General features: G+C 42.4%; 1 protein-coding gene across 5 annotated transcripts in view; it reads left to right on the plus strand.

Annotated features, from left to right (window-relative positions):
- Positions 1-25,767, plus strand: part of LOC126249890 (beta-glucuronidase-like) — a 469,370-nt gene that overhangs the window by 387,191 nt on the left and 56,412 nt on the right. For all 5 annotated transcript variants that reach the window (XM_049951515.1, XM_049951516.1, XM_049951514.1 and 2 more), the window contains 3 exons: positions 4,781-4,983; positions 9,813-9,959; positions 14,045-14,217. In XM_049951515.1, coding sequence (XP_049807472.1) covers positions 4,781-4,983; positions 9,813-9,959; positions 14,045-14,217 — 523 coding nt within the window. The remainder of the gene's footprint in view (positions 1-4,780; positions 4,984-9,812; positions 9,960-14,044; positions 14,218-25,767) is intronic.

Below are 25,767 nucleotides of genomic sequence, written 5' to 3' on the forward strand. Positions count from 1 at the left end.
GAAACTCATTGTGAGGCGCATCATCTCTCACGGTAGTGGTTGAATGTTAGGATGGCGCGGTGTCGGCGAAATCGGCGGACAACATCCCGTGCTGACAGCCCTGACTCCCTCAAAGTGACAATGCGCCCACTGTCTTGAAATCACCCTAGAACCCATATAGACAGGCTGAGCACCATACTCAAGTCGAATTGTTCAGCCACCGCGTTTTACGGGCTGTAAGTAACAATGACACACTTGTTTGACTGTAGGTTATTTTAAAGCTCCCTTCGGCCCGAATTCGTGTTGGATTTCATCCATTTGTTCCATTCCTCTCTCACATACACTTCAAATGATTTATTTATTTATTTATTTATCGAGACATTAAGAGGTTGCAAATGTGAAGTATGTTCAAAATGAACATATGTGTGTGAGCCGGCCGAAGCGGCCGTGCGGTTAAAGGCGCTGCAGTCTGGAACCGCGCCACCGCTACGGTCGCAGGTTCGAATCATGCCTCGGGCATGGGTGTGTGTGATGTCCTTAGGTTAGTTAGGTTTAAGTAGTTGTAAGTTCTAGGGGACTGATGACCTCAGCAGTTAAGTCCCATAGAGCTCAGAGCCATTTTTTAGTCCGTGACATGGCGCCTCTAACCGCGCGGCTACTCCGCGCGGCTTGTGAAGTAATCCTTCCCGGAATAACAGCAAGTTTTGTATTTTCCTGTCTCAATTTCTCTTTCACAGATTTTTTCAAATGATTACTAAACTGATCTAGCACGAGAAGAGAACTCTTCTGCAATGAAACACCTTTCCTTCTGTTCCACACTATGTTAATCCATAATTTCATACCAGCCTCGTCCATCCACCCCTTGCCATGTACGTGAACGCTGTCACCTGGCGGTACATCAGAAGGTTTTGGTATTGTTTCGCGCTTGAAAATGATTATTGGGTTAAGTTTAGTACCGTCAGCACAATGTGAAAGGACAAAAGCTAAGAGCATTTTTTTTTCATATCCACTTGTTTTTATAGTGAATCCATAATTGATAGCGAAGATTGATACGGATGAAAGTATACGGTACTAGGAAAAAAAATTCAAATGCGTAACTTCGGTTCAAATATTGTTTGTGATTATAAATATATTTTAAATGTAAATTTTTCCATTAAGTTCCTATATAATTGGGTTCTAATTTCACCAAAGGCCTACCTTATCTTGCACAAATTTGCGGAATATGGCAGATGCATGATAGGATTCACAGTTTTAGCACCTTCTGTGGCAACAGTTTTGTTATTCGGCACCTCAAATGTTTGAGGAGTTTCGTCCTTATTCGCTATTTGACTTCGTTCAGCACTGAATTTCTTTTGATATTCAATAATAAATCGATGGAAAGATATTTTCTCTTCATACTCTTGCGGCATTTTCTGAGGTATTTTGGTTTCGGTTCGCATGCTATGTCCATGACGCGTCATAAACCTGTAGCACCAACCAACTCCACCCTTAAAGGCTGTTACGGTCCATTGTAGCGCTATCATATAAGCGTGTGTGTGAATCATTCTTGTATTAAATCCAATACCATTTTGACGATGTCGTTGAATCCATTTACGTCATCTTCTAGTTTTGGTCATTGTACATTCAGTCCTCTCTTTGCACATTTAGTCTTCTTAATTTTTTCCGTTCTTCTTTACTAGCTTGCCGACCTGGATAGTTTTTTCTATTGGTAGAAGGCCGAAATGTCACTCAGTTGCTCTGTTTCCATGTTCTTCTGAATATGCTATTACTCTCAATTTACAGCCCTCAGCATATGGATACCTTTTATTTTCTTCCTTTACCAAACCAGGTACCAACAAACATACGAGGTGTGTTTTTAAGTAAGTACCGTTTTGAAATTTAAAAAAGACGTGCTAAAATATCTCAATGATTTTATTTTTACATGAAAGCCTGTTCCGTAATCTACGCACTGACGCCATTACAGTCTGATTCTTCCTTGTTTACCTTGTGTTCAAGATGCCTCCGGTAATGGTGAGCCCCGCCGACTGTGAAGTACGGGCTGTTATAAGATTTCTTAGTGCTAAAGGCCTAAAAGCGATCTATATTCATCGTGAGATCTGTGCAGTTTACGGAGAAAACATTATGAGTGATGTAATGGTAAGAAAGTGTGTGAGTTCATTTAAAGGTGGCCGCACAAATGTGCATGATGAACAGCGGAGTGGGCGTCCTTAGGTCGTTAATGGAAGTTTGGTGAAGGAAGTAGGCAATAAGGTGAGAGAAAACAGACGCTCCTTGCGGGATGACTTTCCTTGCGGGATGACTTTCCTAATGTTTCTCGTAGTGTTTTGTATGGCATTGTGACTAAGCATTTGAATTACCGAAAATTGTGCGCACGTTGGGTACCGAAAATGTTGACGGATGTGCACAAAACCAAAGGTTTAGACAGTGCATTGACTTTCCTTGAGCGGTACCACAACGACGGTGATGATTTCTTAAGCCAAATTGTTACGGGCGATGAAACATGGGTGGCCTACGTAACACCAGAATAAAAGCAACGTCCATGGAAGTTGAGTAAGGGCATCGTTTTGCTGCAAGACAATGCCCGTCCGCATGTGGCGAATCAGACCAAAGATCTCATCACATCTTTTCAATGGGAAACTCCGTACAGCCCCGATCTTGCGCCCAGTGACTACCTGCACTTGAAGAAACACCAGGGCGGTCAGCGTCCTCAAGACGATGACGAAGTCAAAACAGTGGCGATGCAGTGGTTAACAAGTCGGGCGGCAGACTTCTGTGAGGAGGATATTCAAAAACTGGTCCAACGTTGTGACAAGTGCCTCAATATTGACGGAAATTATGTAGAAGGTATAGGCTTTCATGTAAAAATAAAATTATTGAGATATCTTTGCACGTCTTTTTTAATTTCAAAACAGTACTTCCTTAAAAAAAACATGCCTCGTATTGTGCTGTTACCGATAACACAAACCACTTTCAGTTCAAGTTCACTGGCACCGTAGACTGCAATAAAACATCATAGGCTGGACACTGTTCTCGATTGTGGTGGCGAGGCCTATAGGAAACAGTGTTAGAGAGCTCGTGAACCCCGCAACTCGTGTTCGTCGCATAGGTGCATTGCTGCCAGTTGAATCCAATGTTGCCAGATATAGACTGATTTCCCGCGGCATCCAATATATGGCCATTTTTAAGACTGGCGGGAATTTTAAATCAAACGCAGGATATTTTTATGTTAATTTCGAGTATAAGACGCACCAGAATTTTGCAGGCAATTTTTCGAAGAAAAAAGTGCGTAAAATACGGTAATTATTGGGCAGATGATGTGCTCTACTGAAGTATACCAACAATAAGAATGCCGTAATTTCTTAGTATTTCTTGGAGATTAGTTGTTACCTCGTCGAGATAGGGTGTCCTGCCGGTGGTGCGTATCTTCCCAACAAGATATTTCGATGCCGTAACTTGACGTCTTCATGAGGTGTTCCCTGGGACAGTCTCACGAACACCTGAAGAAGACGTAGAGTTTCGACGTCGAAATATCGTGATGGGAACACGTGGACCACGGGCATAACACCCGATCTCGACGAAATGGAAAATGGAAATGGCGTGTGGCTAGAGCCTCCCGTCGGGTAGACCGTTCGCCTGGTGCAAGTCTTTCAAGTTGACGCCGCTTCGGCGACTTGCGTGTCGATGGGGATGAAATGACGATAAGGACAACACGAAGCCCAGTCCCTGAGCGGAGAAAATCTGCGATCCAGTTGGGAATCGGACCCGGGTCGTTAGGTATGACATTCTGTCGCGTTGACCACTACCAGGGGCGGACTCTACGAAATGACATTGCAGTGTACGCAGGTTTACTTTAAATTTATCAGGTTGGGTACGCTGCCTAGTTCTTTCCTGTGCTGAAAAGAGCACTGAGAAATAGATTTTCGATAAAATCACTATACAAGCTATAAGGATGGTACATCTGCAGCGAATTGACGCATGGTGCAGGGAATGGCAATTGAATCTCAATGTAGACAAGTGTAATGTGCTGCGAATACATAGAAAGATAGATCCCTTATCATTTAGCTACAAAATAGCAGGTCAGCAACTGGAAGCAGTTAATTCCATAAATTATGTGGGAGTACGCATTAGGAGTGATTTAAAATGGAATGGTCATATAAAGTTGGTCGTCGGTAAAGCAGATGCCAGACTGAGATTCATTGGAAGAATCCTAAGGAAATGCAATCTGTAAACAAAGGAAGTAGGTTACAGTACGCTTGTTCGCCCACTGCTTGAATACTGCTCAGCAGTGTGGGATCCGTACCAGATAGGGTTGATAGAAGAGATAGAGAAGATCCAACGGAGACCAGCGCGCTTCGTTACAGGATCATTTAGTAATCGCAAAAGCGTTACGGAGATGATAAACTCCAGTGGAAGACTCTGTAGGAGAGACGCTCAGTAGCTCGGTACGGGCTTTTGTTAAAGTTTCGAGAACATACCTTCACCGAAGAGTCAAATAGGATATTGCTCCCTCCTACGAAAATCTCGCGAAGAGACCATGAGGATAAAATCAGAGAGATTAGAGCCCACACAGAAGCATACCGACAATCCTTTCCACAACAATACGAGACTGGAATAGAAGGGAGAACCGATAGAGGTACTCAAGGTACCCTCCGCCACACACCGTCAGGTGGCTTGCGGAGTATGGATGTAGATGTAGATAAAGATCATGGTTTTTCAGCATTTTAGAAATTAAGTTACTTTCTGAAGGCTGTGGTTGATCATAACTAGACGTGGCTAGCATCGTGTAACTTGCGGCTTGCAGGCACGGTACGGTACAACGTGACGTACGCGGGCTACTCCATGGAGGCGCCGCAGTGCCGCGTTGACCTTCTGGACGCGGACGGTGTGGTGGTGGGTTCCAGCGACTCCAGCATCGGCCTGCAGGGCGAGATCCGCGTGCCCGACGCGCACGCCTGGTGGCCCTACCTCATGCACCCGCGGCCGGGATACCTCTACACCTTGCAGGTAAGGCGCCACGCCACACCTCGCTTCACACGCCTGGTCTCTGTTTCAAGCGTTATCCAATCACGCTATTTCAATTGCACAATTCAATGTCTTCCCTTATGACATTAGTCTCCTGTCCTGGAGAGGAATAACTTTCCACAACTACAAGTGCCTTTGTACTATAATCAGGACATATACGAGACGTGTTTTTTAAGTAAGTACCGTTTTGCCACACCGCACCGCGGCGCTGCGGTCGGCGTTCTGTGCATGCGCACTGGGCACCTACATCTCTTGTCTACGCACTGACGCCATTACAGTCTGATTCTTCCTTGCTTACGTTGTGCCCTGAGTGTTCAAGATGTCTCCAATAATCGTCAGTCAAGCCGAATGTGAAGTACGGGCTGTTATAAGATTTCTTAGTGCTAAAGGCCTAAAAGCGATCGATATTCATCCCGAGATCTGTGCAGTTTACGGAGAAAACATTGAGTGATGAAATGGTAAGAAAGTGGGTGAGAGCATTTAAAGATGGCCTCACAAATGTGCATGATGAACAACTGAGTGGCCGTCCTTCGGTAGTTAATGAAAGTTTGGTGCAGGAAGTGGACAATAAGGTGAGAGAAAACAGACGCTTTACGATTTCCTCCTTGTGGGATGACTTTACTAATGCTTCTCGTAGTGTTCTGTTTAGCATTGTGACCGAGCACTTGAATTACCGAAAATTGTGCGCACGTTGTGTACTGAAAATGTTGACGGATGTGCACAAAACCAAACGTTTAGGCAGTGCACTGACTTTCCTTGAGCGGTACCACAACGACGGTGATGATTTCTTAAGCCAACTTGTTACGGGCGATGAAACATGGATGGCCTACGTCACACCAGAATCAAAGCAACAGTCCATGTAATGGCGGAATTCTGATTCACCCAGAAAAGTGAAGTTTAAGCAAACAATTTCTGTCCGGAAAATCATGTGCACAGTTTTTTGGGACAGAAAAGGAGTATTGCTCGTGGAATTTCTGCCTTGTAATGAGACAATCAATGCAGCAGCTTACTGTAAGACATTGCACAATCTGTGCAGTTCAGTTCAGAACAAATGACCTGGCAAGTTGAGCAAGGGCATCGTTTTGCTGCAAGACGATGCACATCCTCATGTGGCGAATCACACCAAAGATCTCATCACATCTTTTCGATGGGAAACTCTAGATCATCCTCCGTACACCCCCTATCTTGCGCCCAGTAACTACCATCTGTTCCTGCGCTTGAAGAAACACCTGGGCGGTCAGCGTCTTCAAGACGATGACGAAGTCAAAACAATGGTGATGCAGTGGTTAACAAGTCAGGCGGCAGACTTCTATGAGGAGGGTATTCAAAAACTGGTACAACGTTACGACAAGTGCCTCAATATTGACGGAAATTATGTAGAAAAGTGGATTAAGGTACTGGCTTTCATGTAAAAATAAAATTATTGAGATATCTTAGCACGTCTTTTTTTAATTTCAAAACGGTACTTACTTAAAAAAAACACGCATCGTGGTTTAAAGCTGTCAGTACACAATAGTTGAGAGTCAACTATGTCACGAAAACTTTTCACACCTTATGCGACGCATAACGCACTGAAGTGACAAAAGTCACGGAACACCTCTTAATACTGTGTCCGACCTCCGTTTATCCAGCGTAGTGTAGCAAATCAACGTGGCATGGACTCAACGAGTCGTTGGAATTCCCCTGCAGAAATGAGTCATATTACCTCTATAGCCGTCCATAAAAGCGAAAATGTAGCCGATGCAGGATTTTGCACACGAACTGATCTCTCGATTATGCCCCATGAATGTTCGATGGAATTCATGTCGAGCGATCCGGGTGACCAGATCAGTCGGTCGAACTGTCCAGAATATTCTTCAAACCAATCGTGAAAGACTGTGGCCCAGTGATAAGGCGCATCGTCGTTTGGGAACATTAAGTCCTAGGATGGCTGCAAATAGTCTCTAAGTAGCCGAACATAGCCACTCCATGATCGGTTCAGTTGGACCAGAGATCCAGTCCATTCCATGTAAACACAGCCCGCACCATTATGGAGCTACCATCAGCTTGCACCAGTGCCTTGTTGACAACTTGGTTCCATGGCTTCGTGGGGTCTGCACCACACTCTAACCATACCATCAGCTCTTACCAACTGAAATCGAGACTTAGCTGACCAGATAACGGTTTTCCATTCGTCTAGGGTCCAACCGATATGGTCATGAGCCTAGAAGAGACGCTGCAGACCATGTCGTGCACTCGCGTGGGTCGCCACCTACCATAGCACATTAATGCAACATTTTGCCGCACTGTCCTAACGGATACGTTAGTCGGACATCCCACATTGATTTCTGCAGTTATTTCATGCAGTGTTGCTTGTCTGCTAGCACTGACAACTCTATGCAAATGCCACTGCTCTCGGTCATTAAGTGAAGGCCGTCTGCCTATGCATTGTCCGTGCTGAGAGGTTAATGTCTGATATCTTGTATTCTCGGCACACGCTAGCCACTGTGGATCTCGCAATATTGAATTCTCTAACGGTTTCCGAAATGTAATGTTCCATGTGTCTAGCTCCAGCTACCATTCCGCGTTCAAAGCCCGTAAATTCCATTTGCGCGGGCATAATCACGTCGGAAACCTTTTCACATGGATCACTTGAGTACAAATGAGAGCTCCACCAGTGCACCGGCCTTATGTATATGTGCATATCGCTATCCCATGAGCTTTCTCACCTCAGTATACAATGAGCATTTCGTGTGCCCATACAAACTATGAGCAAGCCAACCAAACTACGGCACAGGACATGCTTATTTAGAGATCTCTCGATCACGAAACCCAACAGAAACAGTAGGGATCCTTTTTCCAATCACTGCCGGCCGCGGTGGTCTAGCGGTTCTGGCGCTACAGTCCGGAACCGCGGGACTGCTACGGTCGCAGGTTCGAATCCTGCCTCGGGCATGGGTGTGTGTGATGTCCTTAGGTTAGTTAGGTTTAAGTAGTTCTAAGTTCTAGGGGACTTATGACCTAAGATGTTGAGTCCCATAGTGCTCAGAGCCATTTTTTTTTTTTCCAATCACTGAAGAGCTTAACAGGAGAGCTATCTTTGAACATGGAGTTAATATACCACTTGTACCTCTCTTCCGAGATTACTCTTCCCTACTTTCAATGTCTTTGACACTCTACAGATTTTTTAAATGTTTAAATAACGTTCCGATGCTATCTAACTATCGTCAGATTGAAAAAGGCAGGAACAAATGTAGTTTGTTTGCCATGGAATAGTTGATACGGACGACAGTGAGAATTTTTTTTTAAGTGTACATTGAAACTAATACGTTACACGCGTTACATTAAACTACGTATTGGAAAAAATACGTATTATAGCCAAAAAGTAGAAGAAATACTATAATATTAAAATTCATGGCCTTTGCAGCTGCACAAATAGTTAAGACGACGTTAAGCTTTAGGTTCATTGTCTTCTTCTTCTTCTTCTTCTTCTTCTTCTCTTCCTTGTAAGGAGTAAGCTGTTGCCCGTTCTAAACTCAAACAAAATCACTACCATTTTTTTTTCGAGCTCTTCCGGTATCTTTTTCCCATTTAGCTTGTAGTTCAGGATCTTCTGGGAAATCCTCGTGATCTCGCACTTTCTTGTGGTGGTGTCTCCAATCTTCACAATATTTTTGAGTTTTTTCATTCATGTTGAAATTATTTAATTCTAATATCTTCATTTATAATGATGTCTCTTCTTTTACAGCCCTTCGACTGCCTTAGGAAAGTACACTGCTGTACACTGCTGCCTGCGTGCTAGACCTACAGCGATACCTCCAACATTTTCCTTGTAGGCAGGCATTCCGACAACACTTTCATTCTTATTTTCTGGTACCTCAGCTTTCGCTGCCATAGGCTACCACAAGAACTGCTATCACTTTTTAGAATTTCAGGATGGTCTCTCTTTGTGCTTTATGGCCCAATGTTTTGCTAGTAGTACCACAGACAGCTCGGAACTTATGCGTTCCTTTTTCAATATCAGAGTAAAAATCAAAGCTTATAGAACAGCCTAAATAAAACATTTGAGAGACTTATTCAAAAACTGAACTATCCAAAACTGTTTTTGTTCTGACTGAATATTTTCATCGGAATTCCGTTATTTTCGTTTCATTATTAGAAATCTTAAAGTTGTATTTCTTGCAAAGTTCGTTCAGCTGGTATAATAATAATCTTTCGAGGTCATGTCCATCCCTTTCGATAATGACGATGTCGTCTGTAAATAAAAGGGCCTTCAGTTTTGCCTCATTCGTTCCCTCAATTCCTTCGTTTACTTTACTTTACCTTACCGTCTATAAAGAACGAAGTTAATGTGAATACTAAAAAGGGTAGGTGATAGTCCGCACCCTTGTCTAACACCTCGGTTAGTAATTATTTGCTCTAATCAACTCGTACCTGTGTTTATCAGAACCTGCGCAGCGCTCATAACGCAGCCAGGGTATTATAATTGTCAAACTCACAAACAGTCTCTGTTACAGGACTGGATCAACTTTTTGTTCATATTGGGTAAAATCTGCATATCGGAGGTTGATGCATTGATTTTCGCATTTCTATACCCGCTTGCCGCAAATTTCTTGGGCTTCTCAAGAATTCATTAATGCTGTAATTTGTATAGATTTATGGAAAATTCTTTAAGGAATCATACTGGGAGACAAAAAAGACAAGCTATTTTATTTAGTGCGTATCCCTTACCGACCGTGTGGTAGCCTAGTTAACAGCCTCGATCTGTACGAATGTTTTCCTGCATCTACAGTGTCCGAAGTTGGCTAATTCGCTGCCTTGCAATGCTGCAGGTGCGGCTGACGTCATCGGAATGGGGTACGGAGGACGTGTACCGGCTGCCCGTCGGTATCCGCCGACTCGCCTGGGACAACTCGTCGCTGCTCATCAACGACCGACCCGTCTACTTGCGTGGCTTTGGCCGACACGAGGACGCTGACGTAAGTGCTGTACACTGATGCCTGCGTGCTAGACCTACAGCGATACCTCCAACATTTTCCTTGTAGGCAGGCATTCCGACAACACTTTCAGCATATACAGGTTGAGTCACCTAACATTACCGCTGGATATATTTCGTAAACCACATCAAATACTGACGAATCGATTCCACTGACCGAACGTGAGGAGAGGGGCTAGTGTAATTGGTTAATACAAACCATTAAAAAATGCACGGAAGTATCTTTTTTAACACAAACCTACGTTTTTTAAAATGGAACCCCGTTAGTTTTGTTAGCACATCCGAACATATAAACAAATACGTAATCAGTGCCGTTTGTTGCATTGCAAAATGTTAATTACATCCGGAAATATTGTAACCTAAAGTTGACACTTGAGTACCACTCCTCCGCTGTTCGATCGTGTGTATCGGAGAGCACCGAATTACGTAAGGATCCAAAGGGAACAGTGATGGACCTTAGGTACAGAAGAGACTGGAACAGCACATTACGTCCACATGGTTCAAATGGCTCTGAGCACTATGGGACTTAACATCTATGGTCATCAGTCCCCTAGAACTTAGAACTACTTAAACCTAACTAACCTAAGGACAGCACACAACACCCAGCCATCACGAGGCAGAGAAAATCCCTGACCCCGCCGGGAATCGAACCCGGGAACCCGGGCGTGGGAAGCGAGAACGCTACCGCACGACCACGAGATGCGGGCTACGTCCACATGCTAACACCTTTTTATTGGTCTTTTTCACTGACGGACATGTACATTACCATGAGGGGTAAGGTACATGTACACACGTGGTTTCCGTTTTCAATTACGGAGTGGAATAGAGTGTGTCCCGACATGTCAGGCCAATAGATGTTCAATGTGGTGGCCATCATTTGCTGCACACAATTGCAATCTCTGGCGTAATGAATGTCGTACACGCCGCAGTACGTCTGGTGTAATGTCGCCGCAGGCTGCCACAATACGTTGTTTCATATCCTCTGGGGTTGTAGGCACATCACCGTACACATTCTCCTTTAACGTACCCCACAGAAAGAAATCGAGAGGTGTAAGATCAGGAGAACGGGCTGGCCAATTTATGCGTCCTCCACGTCCTATGAAACGCCCTTCGAACGTCCTGTCAAGGGTCAGCCTAGTGTTAATTGCGGAATGTGCAGGTGCACCATCATGCTGATACCACATACGTCGACGCGTTTCCAGTGGGACATTTTCGAGCAACGTTGGCAGATCATTCTGTAGAAATGCGATGTATGTTGCAGCTGTTTGGCCCCTGCAATGAAGTGAGGACCAATGAGGTGTCGCCAATAATTACGCACCATACATTTACAGTCCACGGTCGCTGTCGCTCTACCTGTCTGAGCCAGCGAGGATTGTCCCCGGTTCAGTAATGCATGTTCCGTAGATACACTCCCTCGTGGTTTGTGAAACCCGCTTCATCGGTAAACAGGTAGAACTGCAACTCATTCTCTGTTAATGCCCATTGACAGAATTGCACTCGATGATTAAAGTCATCACCATGTAATTGCTGATGTAGCGACACATGAAACGGGTGAAAGCGGTGACGATGGAGTATGCGCATGACACTACTTTGACTCAGTCCACCGGCTCTCGCAATGTCCCGTGTACTCATGTGTGGGTTCATGGCAACAGCAGCTAACACACCAACTGCACCCGCTTCTCCTGTGACGGGCCTGTTACGAACCCGTTTCGGTGCTACGACCATACCTGTTGCATACAGTTGGCGGTAGATGTTTTGCAATGTGCAGCACGTTGGATGCTCTCTGTCCGGGTACCGTTCTGCATACACCATGCAGGCTTCAGCTGCATTTCGTCGACACTCGCCATAGATTCGTATCATCTCCGCCTTTCAGAGTTCGAATACACCATGGTCACAGTTCCTACAGCACTACACTATCACAGACGTCTGGTAACACGGTGTACTACAGTTGGTCTGCGTGCGGAGACGAATGCAGAATAACAATAGCAGCAAGCGCTACATGCGGACACTGCGACATCTAGATCAAACCACAACAGTGCACTACAGCCACACTCGTAAACACGGTCGTCATCGTAAACATGTCCCTGCAGATGCTGCTCGCCGACCGTGGCCCGTGTTTGTTACAACACGCAACTGAACGTCGGAGGTTTCAATCGTCAACTTTAGGTTACAATATCTCCGGATGTAATTAACATTTTACAATGCAACAAACGGCACTGATTACGTATTTGTTTATATGTTCAGATGTGCTAACAAAACTAACGTGGTTCCATTTAAAAAAACGTAGGTTTGTGTTAAAAAAAACGTACTTCCGTGCATTTTTGTACGGTTTGTATTAAACGATTACAATAGCCCCTCTCCTCACGTTCTGTCTGTGGAATCGGTTCGTCAGTATTTGATGTGGTTTACGAAATATATCCAGCGGTAACGTTAGTTGACTCACCCTGTATATACACAAGGTAGTTGAATTCGTCATGTATGACCTGTTCATAGAGCTTACATGCAGCATACTAGGTTGCGAGATAGGGAGGTTGGATAGACCCGAATGGAAGGCGTTCTGCGTGTTAACGGTCGTTGGTCCGGTACAACGAACAGCCTCGGTGTATTTTCACACGGTATTCCACGCCCGTTTAGACGTATGCTTGACTGGTCCCCAATCTCCACCGCAGAATATACGGTAGCACAGAAAACCAAGATAACAAAAGTCCCACACAAATGGCGCACAAGCCTTCGCTTTTGTCAATTGATTGCTGTGGTGACAGCAAGGGCGTCGGGTCATAAACTTAAAATCAAAATAAATCTGCCAAAACATGAGAAGAAATCACGATTTGAAGAGACCATAATTGTCCACAGCTATAGCACTTGGTATTAGTGACTCATAAAGATGTTCAACTGCTCGTACAAAAGTATTTCATCACATTTTAGTATCTCAAAATATAAGAATGAAGAGGAATAGTACGAAGAAAGTTTAAGATTAGGGCCGTGCGTAGTATAGGAGACGAAGATGTTTAATTTGCTTTTAAATATAATTAATTTCATTGCTAACGTTTGTATCGTCACACACTAATACCCCCAGTTCTATGAAATTTAAGCCACTGCATTATTATTGACCCGTAAACGGCCATCAAGTACCCATACAGACGAACATTCGCTTCATTTTGATAGAAATCGCACAAATAAGCTATAGAACATGAAATAACTAATTGGTACTAGAAAGAATCTCTCTTTCTCTCCCTACTATTGAAGTGGTCGAAGAACTGGTTTTATGAAACAATTAACATAAAGGAATTCGTGCATCTATCTTCCTACAATGCTGATTACCAAGAGATGGGACATTAGCCAGCAAACTATAACTAAAAGCATAGCAAATTTCCAAAGAATACCAATACAAGTTAGGATGAAGTCAATGAAAATGTTCCGACACTCGGCGTCTTAATCTCGGCATGCTATCGACGGTCTACTGTTTTTCCATTGCATCTTCCTCAAAATAATCCCAATGCGTCGGCGTGAAATTTTAATCAGTGAGTTATCCGTCACAGTAAAAATTTCGTGTTTTTTCGACAATTTGTTCGCGTTGTTGCAAGTTTACTACCTAGTTGTCTGAAACTAAGATGCATTCAGAGTAAATGCCCTCTTCTAGATAGTAGTTGCTAGAGTATTAACTTCGAAAAAATATGTCACTGTACCTCCTATCATTTCACACCCAGCACAACGCATTTTGCAAAGCCAATCGGGTCCTAGAGTACTGAAGCAGGAGTGCCACTTGTAGCTTTTACATGTGATAGATTGGATGATAGAGATTTGACAAATTTCTACACTCAAAATATGTAGCGCACTTTGGGATGGTTTTTACAGGAAATTCTGATCGCTAATATCTTCATATCGTTCTGATAATTTCTTTAATTGTATTATCAATCAGGACACAGCACCAGGACTCCTCATTACTCAGAGATACTGTATCCATCCATTTCTCGGATGCACTACCAATGTCTTATCCGGTATAGTCACATTCCCTTCGTGTCCGGCCGGAGCGGCAGTGACAGCTAAAGACGGACGGTGCTTCCGCAGATCCGCGGCAAGGGGCTGGATCTGGCCACCGTCGCGAAGGACCACAACCTGCTGCGCTGGGTGGGTGCCAACTCGTACCGCACCTCCCACTACCCATACGCCGACGAGGTCATGGACTTCGCCGACCAGCAGGGCTTCCTCATCATCGACGAATGTCCCAGCGTCAACACAGAGTGAGTATGCTGTGCCTCGCAACTTTCATGCTTCTTCTTCTTCTTCTTCTTCTGCTGCTGCTGCTGCTGCTGCTGTTGTTGCCGCTGTCGTTGTCGTTGTTGACAACGGCGATACACAGAGTGCGTCACCTAAGACGTAACACCACTTTTATTTCGTGTACGGCTACACATATCAAAACGTGGTTTTCGGCAAATGTTAGAGTGTCGAGGGGCACCTGTGCTTTTGTTTGGTTAATTTTTATAGCGCTGGTATCAACGGAGATATTAAAGTAAGTACGTTTCTTAAAAGGAACCGTATACTATACCAGCAAAGAAGAGAAAGCAGAAAGATGGAAGGAGTATATAGAGGGTCTATACAAGGGCGATGTACTTGAGGACAATATTATGGAAGTGGAAGAGGATGTAGAGGAAGATGAAATGGGAGATACGATACTGCATGAAGAGTTTGACAGAGCACAGAAAGACCTGAGTCGAAACAAGGCCCTGGGAGCAGACAATATTCCATTAGAACTACTGACGGCCTTGGAAGAGCCAGCCCTTGCTGACCATCTGGTGAGCAAGATGTATGAGACAGGCGAAATACCCTCAGACTTAAAGAAGAATATAATAATTCCAATCCCAAAGAAAGCAGGTGTTGACAGATGTGAAAATTACCGAACTATCAGTTTAATAAGTCACAGCTGCAAAATAATACCGCGAATTCCTTACAGACGAATGGAAAAACTGGTAGAAGCCGACCTCGGGGAAGATCAGTTTGGATTCCGTAGAAATGTTGGAACACGTGAGGCAATACTGACGCTACGACTTATCTTAGAAGAAAGATCAAGGAAAGGCAAACCTACGTTTTTAGGATTTGTAGACTTAGAGAAAGCTTTTGACAATGTTGACTGGAATACTCTTTCAAATTCTGAAGGTGGCAGGGGTAAAATACAGGGAGCGAAAGGCTATTTACAATTTGTACAGAAACCAGATGGCAGTTATAATAGTCGAGGGGCATGGAAGGGAAGCAGTGGTTGGGAAGAGAATGAGACAGGGATGTAACCTCTCCCCGATGTTATTCAATCTGTGTATTGAGCAATCAGTAAAGGAAACAAAAGAAAAATTCGGAGTAGAAATAAAAACTTTGAGGTTCGCCGATGACATTGTAATTCTGTCAGAGACAACAAAGGACTTGGAAGAGCAGTTAAACGGAATGGACAGTGTCTTGAAAGGAGGGTATAAGATGAACATCAACAAAAGAAAAACGAGGAGAATGGAATGTAGTCGAATTAAGTCGCGTGATGCTGAGGGAATTACATTAGGAAATGAGACGCTTAAAGTAGTAAAGGAGTTTTGCTATTTGGGGAGCAAAACAAATGATGATGGTCGAAGTAGAGAGGATATAAAATGTAGACTGGCAATGGCAAGGAAAGCGTTTCTAAAGAAGAGAAATTTGTTAACATCGAGTATAGATTTAAGCGTTAGGAAGTCGTTTCTGAAAGTATTTGTATGGAGTGTAGCCATGTATGGAAGTGAAACATGGGCGATAAATAGTTTAGACAAGAAGAGAATAGAATCTTTCGAAATGTGGTGCTACAGAAGAATGCTGAAGATTAGATGGGTAGATCACATAACTAATGAGGAGATATTGAAAAGAATTGGGGAGGAGTTTGTGGCACAACTTGACAAGAAGAAGGGACCTGTTGGTAGGACATGTTCTGAGGGATCAAGGGATCACAAATTTAGCATTGTAGGGCAGCGCGGAGGGTAAAAATCGTAGAGGGAGACCAAGAGATGAATACACTAAACAGATTCAGATGCAGTAGGTACTGGGAGATGAAGAAGCTTGCACAGGATAGAGTAGCATGGAGAGCTGCATCAAACCAGTCTCAGGACTGAAGACAACAACAACAACAACAACAACAACAACATACTTTTTATAACTGCATACGAAAGCTATTGAAAAGACAGTTATAGTCATATAGCGTTTGTTAATGTTGACGTTGAAACCGGTCAAAAAAATTCGAGAAATGTCCTAGAATGTGAGAGAACGGTGGCTGGAACCGGCATTTGCGGTGCAAACACTGCCAAGCAGGCGTCTAGGACCAGGCTGCGTAGTTGTATACCGTAAGGTAGGAGTGCGCTTGGAGAGTAAAGCTTTATTTCCCCTGGAACCAACTTCACCTACGAATGTTGCATATGGAAATACGACATGGGCTAGAATGTAGCGTATCACAAAGGGCTTAGGAAAACTCTTTCACATTTGTGTATCCTCCCATGTTTATGTGAGCTGAAACAGAGAAATCAGCTGTTCATTCTTCAAAAATAATACTATACGCTGCAAAAAGGAATTACTGTGGCTCTGAGCGGTACAGAACTTACCTGCTATGGTCATCAGTCACCTAGAACTTAGAACTAATTAAACCTAACTAACCTAAGGACATCACACACATCCATGCCCGAGGCAGAATTCGAACCTGCGACCGTAGTGGTCGCGCGGTTTCAGACTGTAGCGCCTAGAACCGCTCGGCAACTCCGGGCGGCAGGAACTACTGTATTTGATCTATATTTTCCTGTACGTGGCTGCGTGGTTCTTAGAGGTAAAATAGAAGATGTCGTACAACTGTCCCTACCTACATTGCTCTAAATTATATCATGTGGGATACTTTCGTTGAACTAAACATTTGATTGAAAATACTTCGGTGACCATCTGTACACCACAAAATAAATATTTTTCTTAGCGAGACGTGTTTTCGTGCTGAACGTTAGAGCGTAATGACAGTGTTACCAGCTACGTGCAATACACGCAGTCGACTTATTTGAATTTGAAATACAATTTCGTACACATGTAAATGAAATAACAAAATTACTAACAATGGCTTGGTCACTTTCCAAATCAAATAACATAAATTTTATCCTCCAAAAAAATCAGTTTATCCTTTATTTAAGCATTTGCCCAAACTGTTTACAATGGCCTAAACGTATATTTGCAATCACCGTTGTAAAGAAGTATAATGAACAGATGTAATTACAGTGGATGATATGGTAGAACGTGGACAGGCGACATATGTCGTCTGGCGTAGTTGGGGCTTCTTCACAGACTGCGTCTTTTAATGCTCCCGAAAGAAAGAAATCGAGAGGATCTACATCTACATCAATACTCTGCAAGCCACCCGACGGTGTGTGGCGGAGGGTACTTTGAGTATATCGGCTCTCCCTTCTATTCCAGTCTCGTATTGTTCGCGGAAAGAAAGATTGTCGGTATGCCTCTGTGTGGGCTCTGATCTCTCTGATTTTATCCTCATGGTCTCTTCGCGAGATATTCGTAGGAGGGAGCAATATACTGCTTGAATCCTCTGTGAAGGTATGTTCTCTAAACTTCAACAAAAGCCCGTACCGAGCTACTGAGCGTCTCTCCTGCAGACTTCCACTTTCGCGATTAGTAAATGATCCTGTCACGAAGCGCGCTGCTCTTCGTTGGATCTTCTCTATCTCTTCTGTCAACCCTATCTGGTACAGATCCCACACTGGTGAGCAATATTCAAGCAGTGGACTGCATTTCCTTAGGATTCTTCCAATGAATCTGTCTGGCATCTGCTTTACCGACGATTAATTTTATATGGTCATTCAATTTTAAATCACTCCTAATGCCTACTCCCAGATAATTTATGGAATTAACTGCTTCCAGTTGCTGACCTGCTATATTATAGCTAAATGATAAAGGATCTTTCTTTCTTTGTATTTGCAGCACATTACACTTGCCTACATTGAGATTCAATTGCCATTCCCTGCACCATGCGTCAATTCGTTGCAGATCCTCCTGCATTTCAGTAGAATTTTCCATTGTTACAACCTCTCGATATACTACAGCATCATCCGCAAAAAGCCTCAGTGAACTTCCGATGTTATCCACATGGTCATTTATGTATATTGTGAATAACAACGGTCCTACGACACTGCCCTGCGGCACACCTAAAATCACTCATACTTCGGAAGACTTCTCTCCATTGAGAATAACATGCTGCGTTCTGTTATCTAGGAACTCTTCAATCCAATCACACAATTGGTCTGATAGTCCATATGCTCTTACTTTGTTCATTAAACGACTGTGGGGAAATGTATCTAACGCCTTGCGGAAGTTAAGAAACAAGGCATCTACCTGGGAACCCGTGTCTACGGCCCTCTGAGTCTCGTGGACGAATAGTGCGAGCTGGGTTTCACACGATCGCCTTTTTCGAAACCCATGCTGATTCCTATGGAGTAGATTTCTAGTCTCCAGAAAATTCATTACACTCGAACGTAATACGTGTTCCAAAATTCTACAACTGATCGACGTTAGAGATATAGGTCTATAGTTCTGCACATCTGTTCTACGTCCCTTCTTGAAAACGGGGATGACGTCTGCCCTTTTCCAATCCTTTGGAACGCTACGCTCTTCTAGAGACCTACGGTACACCGCTGCAAGAGGGGGGCAATTTCGTCCTATCCAACGTCCAGGAAAGTTCTCATTTAGTATTCGCGTTGCAATATGGGGCGCGTGAGCTGGAGAACCGTCGTGTAGCAGTCGCACCACTGTCGAATATCCAGTGGCACCTCTTCTAGAAGAACCGCCAGAATGTTCGTCAGTAAGTTTGCGTACGAATGTTCACTTAGAATGTCTGAGATTAAGTAAGGTCTCACAATGTAATTTCCTATGATGCCGCACGGCGGTCGATGTTGTACCTGACGAAGCCAGTGTGGATTTTTTGGCTGCTCAGCGGTAAAAGTTACGGAAATTTACATTAGCATGGGTAGTAAACGTTGCTTCATCATTAAGAGCACAAGTTGGAAAAATGTAGGGTCGTCCCTCAATTGGTGGAGGGCAAACCGACAAAATTACAGCTATACTGTTTTTACGGTATTTCTTTTACATCCACTATATAAAAGTAGTGTATATAGCTTCTCCTCAGCGGTGTACATGTCTGCAGGCAACGAATATCGAAGCAGAAATGAGCGGCCTGCAGTGCAGACAAGTAAACAAGCAAATGTGTTGACATCCTGACAGCGTAGCACGAGAGCTCTGTTTGGGGGTGTTTTTACATCGCTAACTCCTATTCCGGCCAACGTGCTCTTAAATTCTAGGACATTTTTCAAATGTTTTTTGTGACAAGTTTAAACGTCACGCTATATATCTCTGTAATTGTCTTCTCAAGAGCTGCTGAATGCAGTTATAAAAAGCATACGGCTCCATTTAAAAAAACGCACTTACTTCAGTATCTCCTTGACAGCAGAGGTAAAACATTAACCAAACAAAGAAATACGTGCCCCTCGATGCTCTTACATTGGTTGAGAATTTGGGTCTGACGGGAGGCTTGCTAGAGTAGCTCGTACGTGAAATGCATTTAGTGAGGTGAGTGAAGTCTGCTTTCGTAAGCAGTCTTCAGCCAGTGACTTAAAAAACTATCTAGCCTTGATAAGACTGTCGACTGCTGCTTATCAATTCTGCCCATTGTCCTCTCTTCCAAAATTTGTTCAGTGTTCACCCTGCTAACGTCAGAAATCATTATTATGTGGTGATTCAGTTGCCCTACATTGACATTCTGCTCACAGTTTTTGTAATCTGGATTATACTGCCTCACACCTCATCTTTTCGAACCATTGTAATCATGTAGAAATCTCTATAGCCTCGACCTAGTCTATAAATACGTACACTTGGCCGTTACGACTGGATGATGGTAACAATTTCCCTCGGATAGATAGTTTCTGTATCAACATTTCTATCAGTTCATATTTTAAAACTGGTTCGTCCAGATAGGTGTTTGTGTCTCAGCACTATTTAATAAAATCTCTTATGGCGTCATATTTTTGTGTGTAATTCGTGCAATCTAAGAATGCAAATTCTCAGCTCATTGCTGGCTATGCGGCTAATACGTCCTTAAATTCTTCGTAACTACAATATTCTTCTCTGATTCCGGTACCCGAATCGTTAGCTTTATTAATCAATTATTCTGTGTAAACAAATTATTCTCCTTTCTTTGCCCCCAAAATGTTTGAAATGCATGTCGGAAATGTGTCTCTGAATGTAACATGATGTACGTTGCCTACTGGTTTAAATTCTACAAATTCATGTGCACAATATTAATTATGTCAATCTTGTAAAGGTCTCTTTTATTCGATCCAGAATTGTTAACCTCACTGCGAATTCTGTATTCAGAAAGTACAGAATCATAGTTCAGTAAAAATTCCCGAATTTCCTCTCAGTACGCTGCAGTGAACTGTATTCCACTGATCACCTTAATTAACTTTTGCTTGTTGCAGGTACAGATAATTTTTGTACAAACATTTCAACTGCCGTGGCGTTTTATCTTATTTTACCTAATCATCCATGATCTCTTCACAAACTCGTGGTGCAAGCTGTCTTCTGTGCTTCTTTTTTGACCTTTTCCAGTGCGATTAGGACTGCATGACGAATTGTATGATGCCTGTTGGAAACTAATTCCTTAAACGAAATTCTGATTATAGGATGTAAGTTTCCAACGTCTGCGTGTTAGTTATTTCGTGTTTATTTTATCGGTTCAATTTTTCCGTGTTTTCAAGTGAGACCAGATATAGGAAGTTTTACAAACGACAATTCAGCGAAAGTGTGTGATACAGTCTGCAAGTTAGAAACTTAACGGTTAAGGATTTGTATATAGATGCAAGAATTACGAAATAGGTACTCTGCAGTCGCTTAACTTTCTCACCCAAACACTGGTGGCTTTACATTGATGATGGCCCTGCCAGAGTTCCTATTCGTTAAAAAACTACACCAAATAGACCAGACAGACAAGCTGCTGGAGTAGCACACAAATGTGAAAGTATCTTTTTTATCGTTACTGTTCCAAATGTCTGTTTCCCATTGAAATCCATTATCCGTATGGTATTATCGTTTATTCTGAAAAGACGTCAACAATATTAGCACATTTCAGTCTTTAGTGCTAAAAATAAGACGTGGATGAAAATGGTGATTTCATTTAGCGTTAAATATTCTTTACGTGTAATATTTCCCCACCATGGTTATCAGAGATGTCGCTTTATCATACCGTAAAGAGTAACGCCGTAAACTTTGAGAAACCGTCCGTGTAGTCTTCACAGTGAGTCGGTCTTCTTTTATGACTAAATATTGTTTGCAAATTCTATGTATCTTTTAATGTAAATGAGATTTGACTCAAAACTGAGTACACACACTTGTGAAGTATTTACAAGATGCCAGAGCCCCGCAGGGTAGCCGTGTGGTTTAATGCGTCTTGTCACGGCCCGCGCGGAGGTTCGCGTCCTCCCTGGTGTGTGTGTGTGTGTGTGTGTGTGTGTGTGTGTGTGTGTGTGTGTGTGTGTGTGTGTGTGTGTCCTTAATGTAAGTTAGATTAAGTAGTGCGTAAGCTTAGGGACCGATGACCTCAGCAGTTTGGTCCCATAACACCTTACCACAAATTTAATTTCCAAGATGCCAGAATCATACTTTTGCATGGTCTGCATAAAAATTTAAAAGCATAATTACCATTCAGTTACTGTCACGTATTAACATGTTCTTCAGAATGGGCATTACAGCCATAAATTTCTTAAATGGTGACGTTATTCTCCACTTTACTTACTTACTTACTTACACCTTTTCTTTGTTAAACAACTAATTTCTGCTTTTGAAGCCCTTAGTGAATGTTTAGCTTAAAAAAGAAGCACATACAGCATCATCACGAAACTGGAACACAATCTTACTAACGTAACTTCACAGGTGGATAATTATCTCAAAAACGGTACCATCGGTATCGATGTGACAACGTATTCAAGTCATGCGCTACCGTTCGTTTTGGTTTAGAAGTGATATTGTTCTTATTGGTTTGACTGTTATTCGGCACGCTTCTGACGGGAAAGGTATGCTGACGACTGAAGAATGATGACGGACAAAAAATTCCTAGGATGTGTAAACGAATATTTATTCGTATCGCGAAACAAAGTGTAATAAAAAATAAAAATATTAGTACGTTACTGAGATATATGATTAGAATATTTAAAACTTTCACCATCTGAATACCACAATTTTTGTTCGCAGTATTGTGTTCCTATTTAGCAGTGGTAATGAGTGTGCTTTTCGTACACACGCTCCATAATGGCTCACAATTTGGTTCTATAACGAAGAACACGTTTACATAAAAACACCTTAAGAGGAAAAACACCACTTTCTATTATCGTTACAAAGTTGCGTTTGAATTCGCACCTAAAGAAACATTTGAAGCTGTAATTTGTACATGCAGCTGATGTGTGTCTTATCTACATCTACTCTACATCCATACTCCGCAAGCCACCTGACGGTGTGTGGCGGAGGGTACCTTGACTACCTCTATCGGTTCTCCCTTCTATTCCACTCTCGTATTGTTCGTGGAAAGAAAATTTGTCGATATGCCTCTGTGTGGGCTCTGATATCTCTGATTTTATCCTCATTGTCTCTTCGCGAGATATACGTAGGAGGGAGCAATATACTGCTTGACTCCTCGGTAATGGTATGTTCTCGTAACTTCAACAAAAGGCCGTACCAGGCTACTGAGCGTCTCTCCTGTAGAGTCTTCCACTGGAGTTTCTCTTATCATCTCCGTAACGCTTTTGCGATTAGTAAATGATCCTGTAACGAAGCGCGCTGCTCTCCGTTGGACCTTCTCAATCTCCTTTATCAACCCCACCTGGTACGAATCTCACACTGATGAGCAATATTCAAGCAGTGGATGAACAAGTGTACTGTAACCTACTTCCTTTGTTTTCAGATTGCATTTCCTTAGGATTCTTCCAATGAATCTCAGTCTGGCATCTGCTTTACCGACGATCAACATTATATAATCATTCCATTTTAAATCACTCCTAATGCCTACTCTCAGATAATTTATGGAATTAACTGCTTCCAATTGCTGATCTGCTATATTGTAGCTAAATGATAAGGGATCTATCTTTCTATGTATTCGCAGCACATTACACTTGTCTACATTGAGATTGAATTGCAATTCCCTGTACCATGCAGATCCTCCTGCATTTCAGTACAATATACCACAGCAGATTCCGCAAAAATCCTCAGTGAACTTCCGATGTCATCCACAAGGTCATTTATGTATATTGTGAATAGCAACGGTCCTATGACACTCCCCTGCGGCACAGCTGAAATCACTCTCACTTCGGAAGACTTAGCTCCATTGAGAATGACATGTTGCGTTCTGTTATCTAGGAATTCTTCAATCCAATCACACAATTGGTCCGATAGTCCATATGCTCTTACTTTGTTCATTAAAAGACTGTGGGGAACTGTATCGAACACCTTGCGGAAGTCAAGAAACAGGGCATCTACCTGTGAACCCGTGTCTATGGCCCTCTGAGTCTCGTGGACGAATAGCGCGAGCTGGGTTTCCCACGACCGTCTTTTTCGAAACCCATGCTGATTCCTACAGAGTAGATTTCTATTCTGCAGAAAAGTCATTATACTCGAACATAATACGTGTTCCACAATTCTACAACTGATCGAATAACAAATAACAAATACGTTTTGTGCTTCACACTGTAGTAGTAACGTCTTGTCGGCGGCTATTCCTGTCAGAAAAAGTAGACTGCTGGTTCCCAATGTACTATTCTGACATTCTGTGTGGTGTCGTGTTTGTTCTATATCGTGTCTCCCTACCACTTTCGCGCAACGACGCTCTGAGCGTGTTTTTTAGGGAATTGACTAGTTTGAACCTGGGACCTGTTGCTGGTAAGGAGACGCCAGACCACACATTACATGTAGAATTCAGAAGAGTTCAGTGAGACTAGCGATGATATAACCAAATACTTAATGATTTCAGCGTCAGCTCCACTGCACTCCCTGTAAAAGAATCTTAATACTAACTAAATTTAGTGGAAGGGGTTCAAGGCTTTCCTATTTTTAGTTAGCTTTAAAAATAACGTCGAAAAAGCAGTTAAGTTTACCATTGGAAATTTTATTCTACTCACAAAACATCATTTATAAATTGCACTAATGATAAAAGGAAATGTTTTAATGCAGGATGGTAAAAAATGTGAACGAATATTCCCTGAATGGGTTTCCAAGTTCTACAATGGATCGAAGGATGACCTATGCCATATCACATCTATAAGCTAGGTTTAAATTAAGTTTCACAAAAGAGAAAACTATCAAAATGGTCTACAGTGACCCTCAGTTATCTTTAATTAGTTATCTAACTTGTCGTAAATTACAGTGGCTGATGTGGCTTCTCAATAACTATATAACAGAAAAATCATTGTGTTTCAGATTTTTACTTCAAGTGGCAAATGTGAACACCATGAGCTTTAATTGACGATCGACACTAGTATTACGCAAAAAGGGGTGTAACAGATGAGACTTCTGCAGTTCTGAGTGAAGCTTTATGTGCTGTTATGCGGCATCGCGTGCGTTCATTACCTTGTCGGTGTTCGTCAGGGGGCGGCGGGCAGCACAGCTCCGCTCACCTCGCTGTCTCGGAAGGAACTCTTGTCCTAACTTCTCCTTACTACTATTTACCGAAGTTGGTTTAAAAAAAAAACTATCTGGCTGTGTTTTCATCTGACCAATCAGGGTCCCAATGTTAACCTGAAGCTCCGCCTACAAAAATTATGTCTATCCAATGAGAAACGTTATACTTTTCGTGGTGGGGCAATGTTTTTAAAGTTTGCAACGTAACAGAGACGCGAAAAAGTCTCACGCTAAAACTTGCGGGTGGTGTGGTCCTAGCGGTTAGCTGGCGACGTTGGTGTCCGTCCGTCCCTTATCGTAGGGCCTTCCAGCTTAACACGGTTCTGCTCTCAGCTTCTGTTCTCGTTTCTACCCGGGAACTGTGTCTGTCCCACGGTGGGAAGGTATGACATGCATTTAGGCATTCTTGTGTTAGTCTGTGGTATTCCATTTGCTCACTCGTTGATCGTATTACTTTGGTTAATTTAATGTCAGGATTTATTCGGAGCTATGTGATATACTGCCGGATTTGCTTATCATGTCAGAGTTTTCATGGAAGGTGTGGGTTTGCCTAACAGCTTACACATCACCACCCTTCGAACTTAATTTTTGCACTTTATTTAGGCAATGATTGAATCGTTGTCTAAGTTAGTCAAAAATTATTTCTTTATCTAAATTTTGTTGCCTACTGTTCAGCCACGTTATTCTGGTTCTATGCTAGTTTGTGTTACTAATTTATATTTTTATATTCTTCCACATTATAATTAAAAATAACAAGAGAAGATTATTTTTATGCTATTATTAATTTTTAATTATTTTCTTTCTTTATTTAAGTGTGAAGTTTGTTTTTTAGAAGTTTGTTATCGAAAGTGAGGAGTCCTTCACATCGATTTTCTTAGACATATAGTTTTTTATAAGTGTAGTAATTAAGTAAAATCTATTCCTAACACATTTTCTAAATATCATCTACAAGTAAAATGTTTTTGTTTCCACACACTCATTTCAACATTGTTACACTAACAAATAAGAATTATTTCCAAGAATTGCTTTGACAAAGAAATATACATACACAAGTATTGAGATATTATCCTAACAAATGGTACAAATGTTAA

This window comes from Schistocerca nitens, chromosome 1, assembly GCF_023898315.1.
Source record: "Schistocerca nitens isolate TAMUIC-IGC-003100 chromosome 1, iqSchNite1.1, whole genome shotgun sequence".
Classification (NCBI taxonomy): Eukaryota; Metazoa; Arthropoda; class Insecta; order Orthoptera; family Acrididae; genus Schistocerca; species Schistocerca nitens.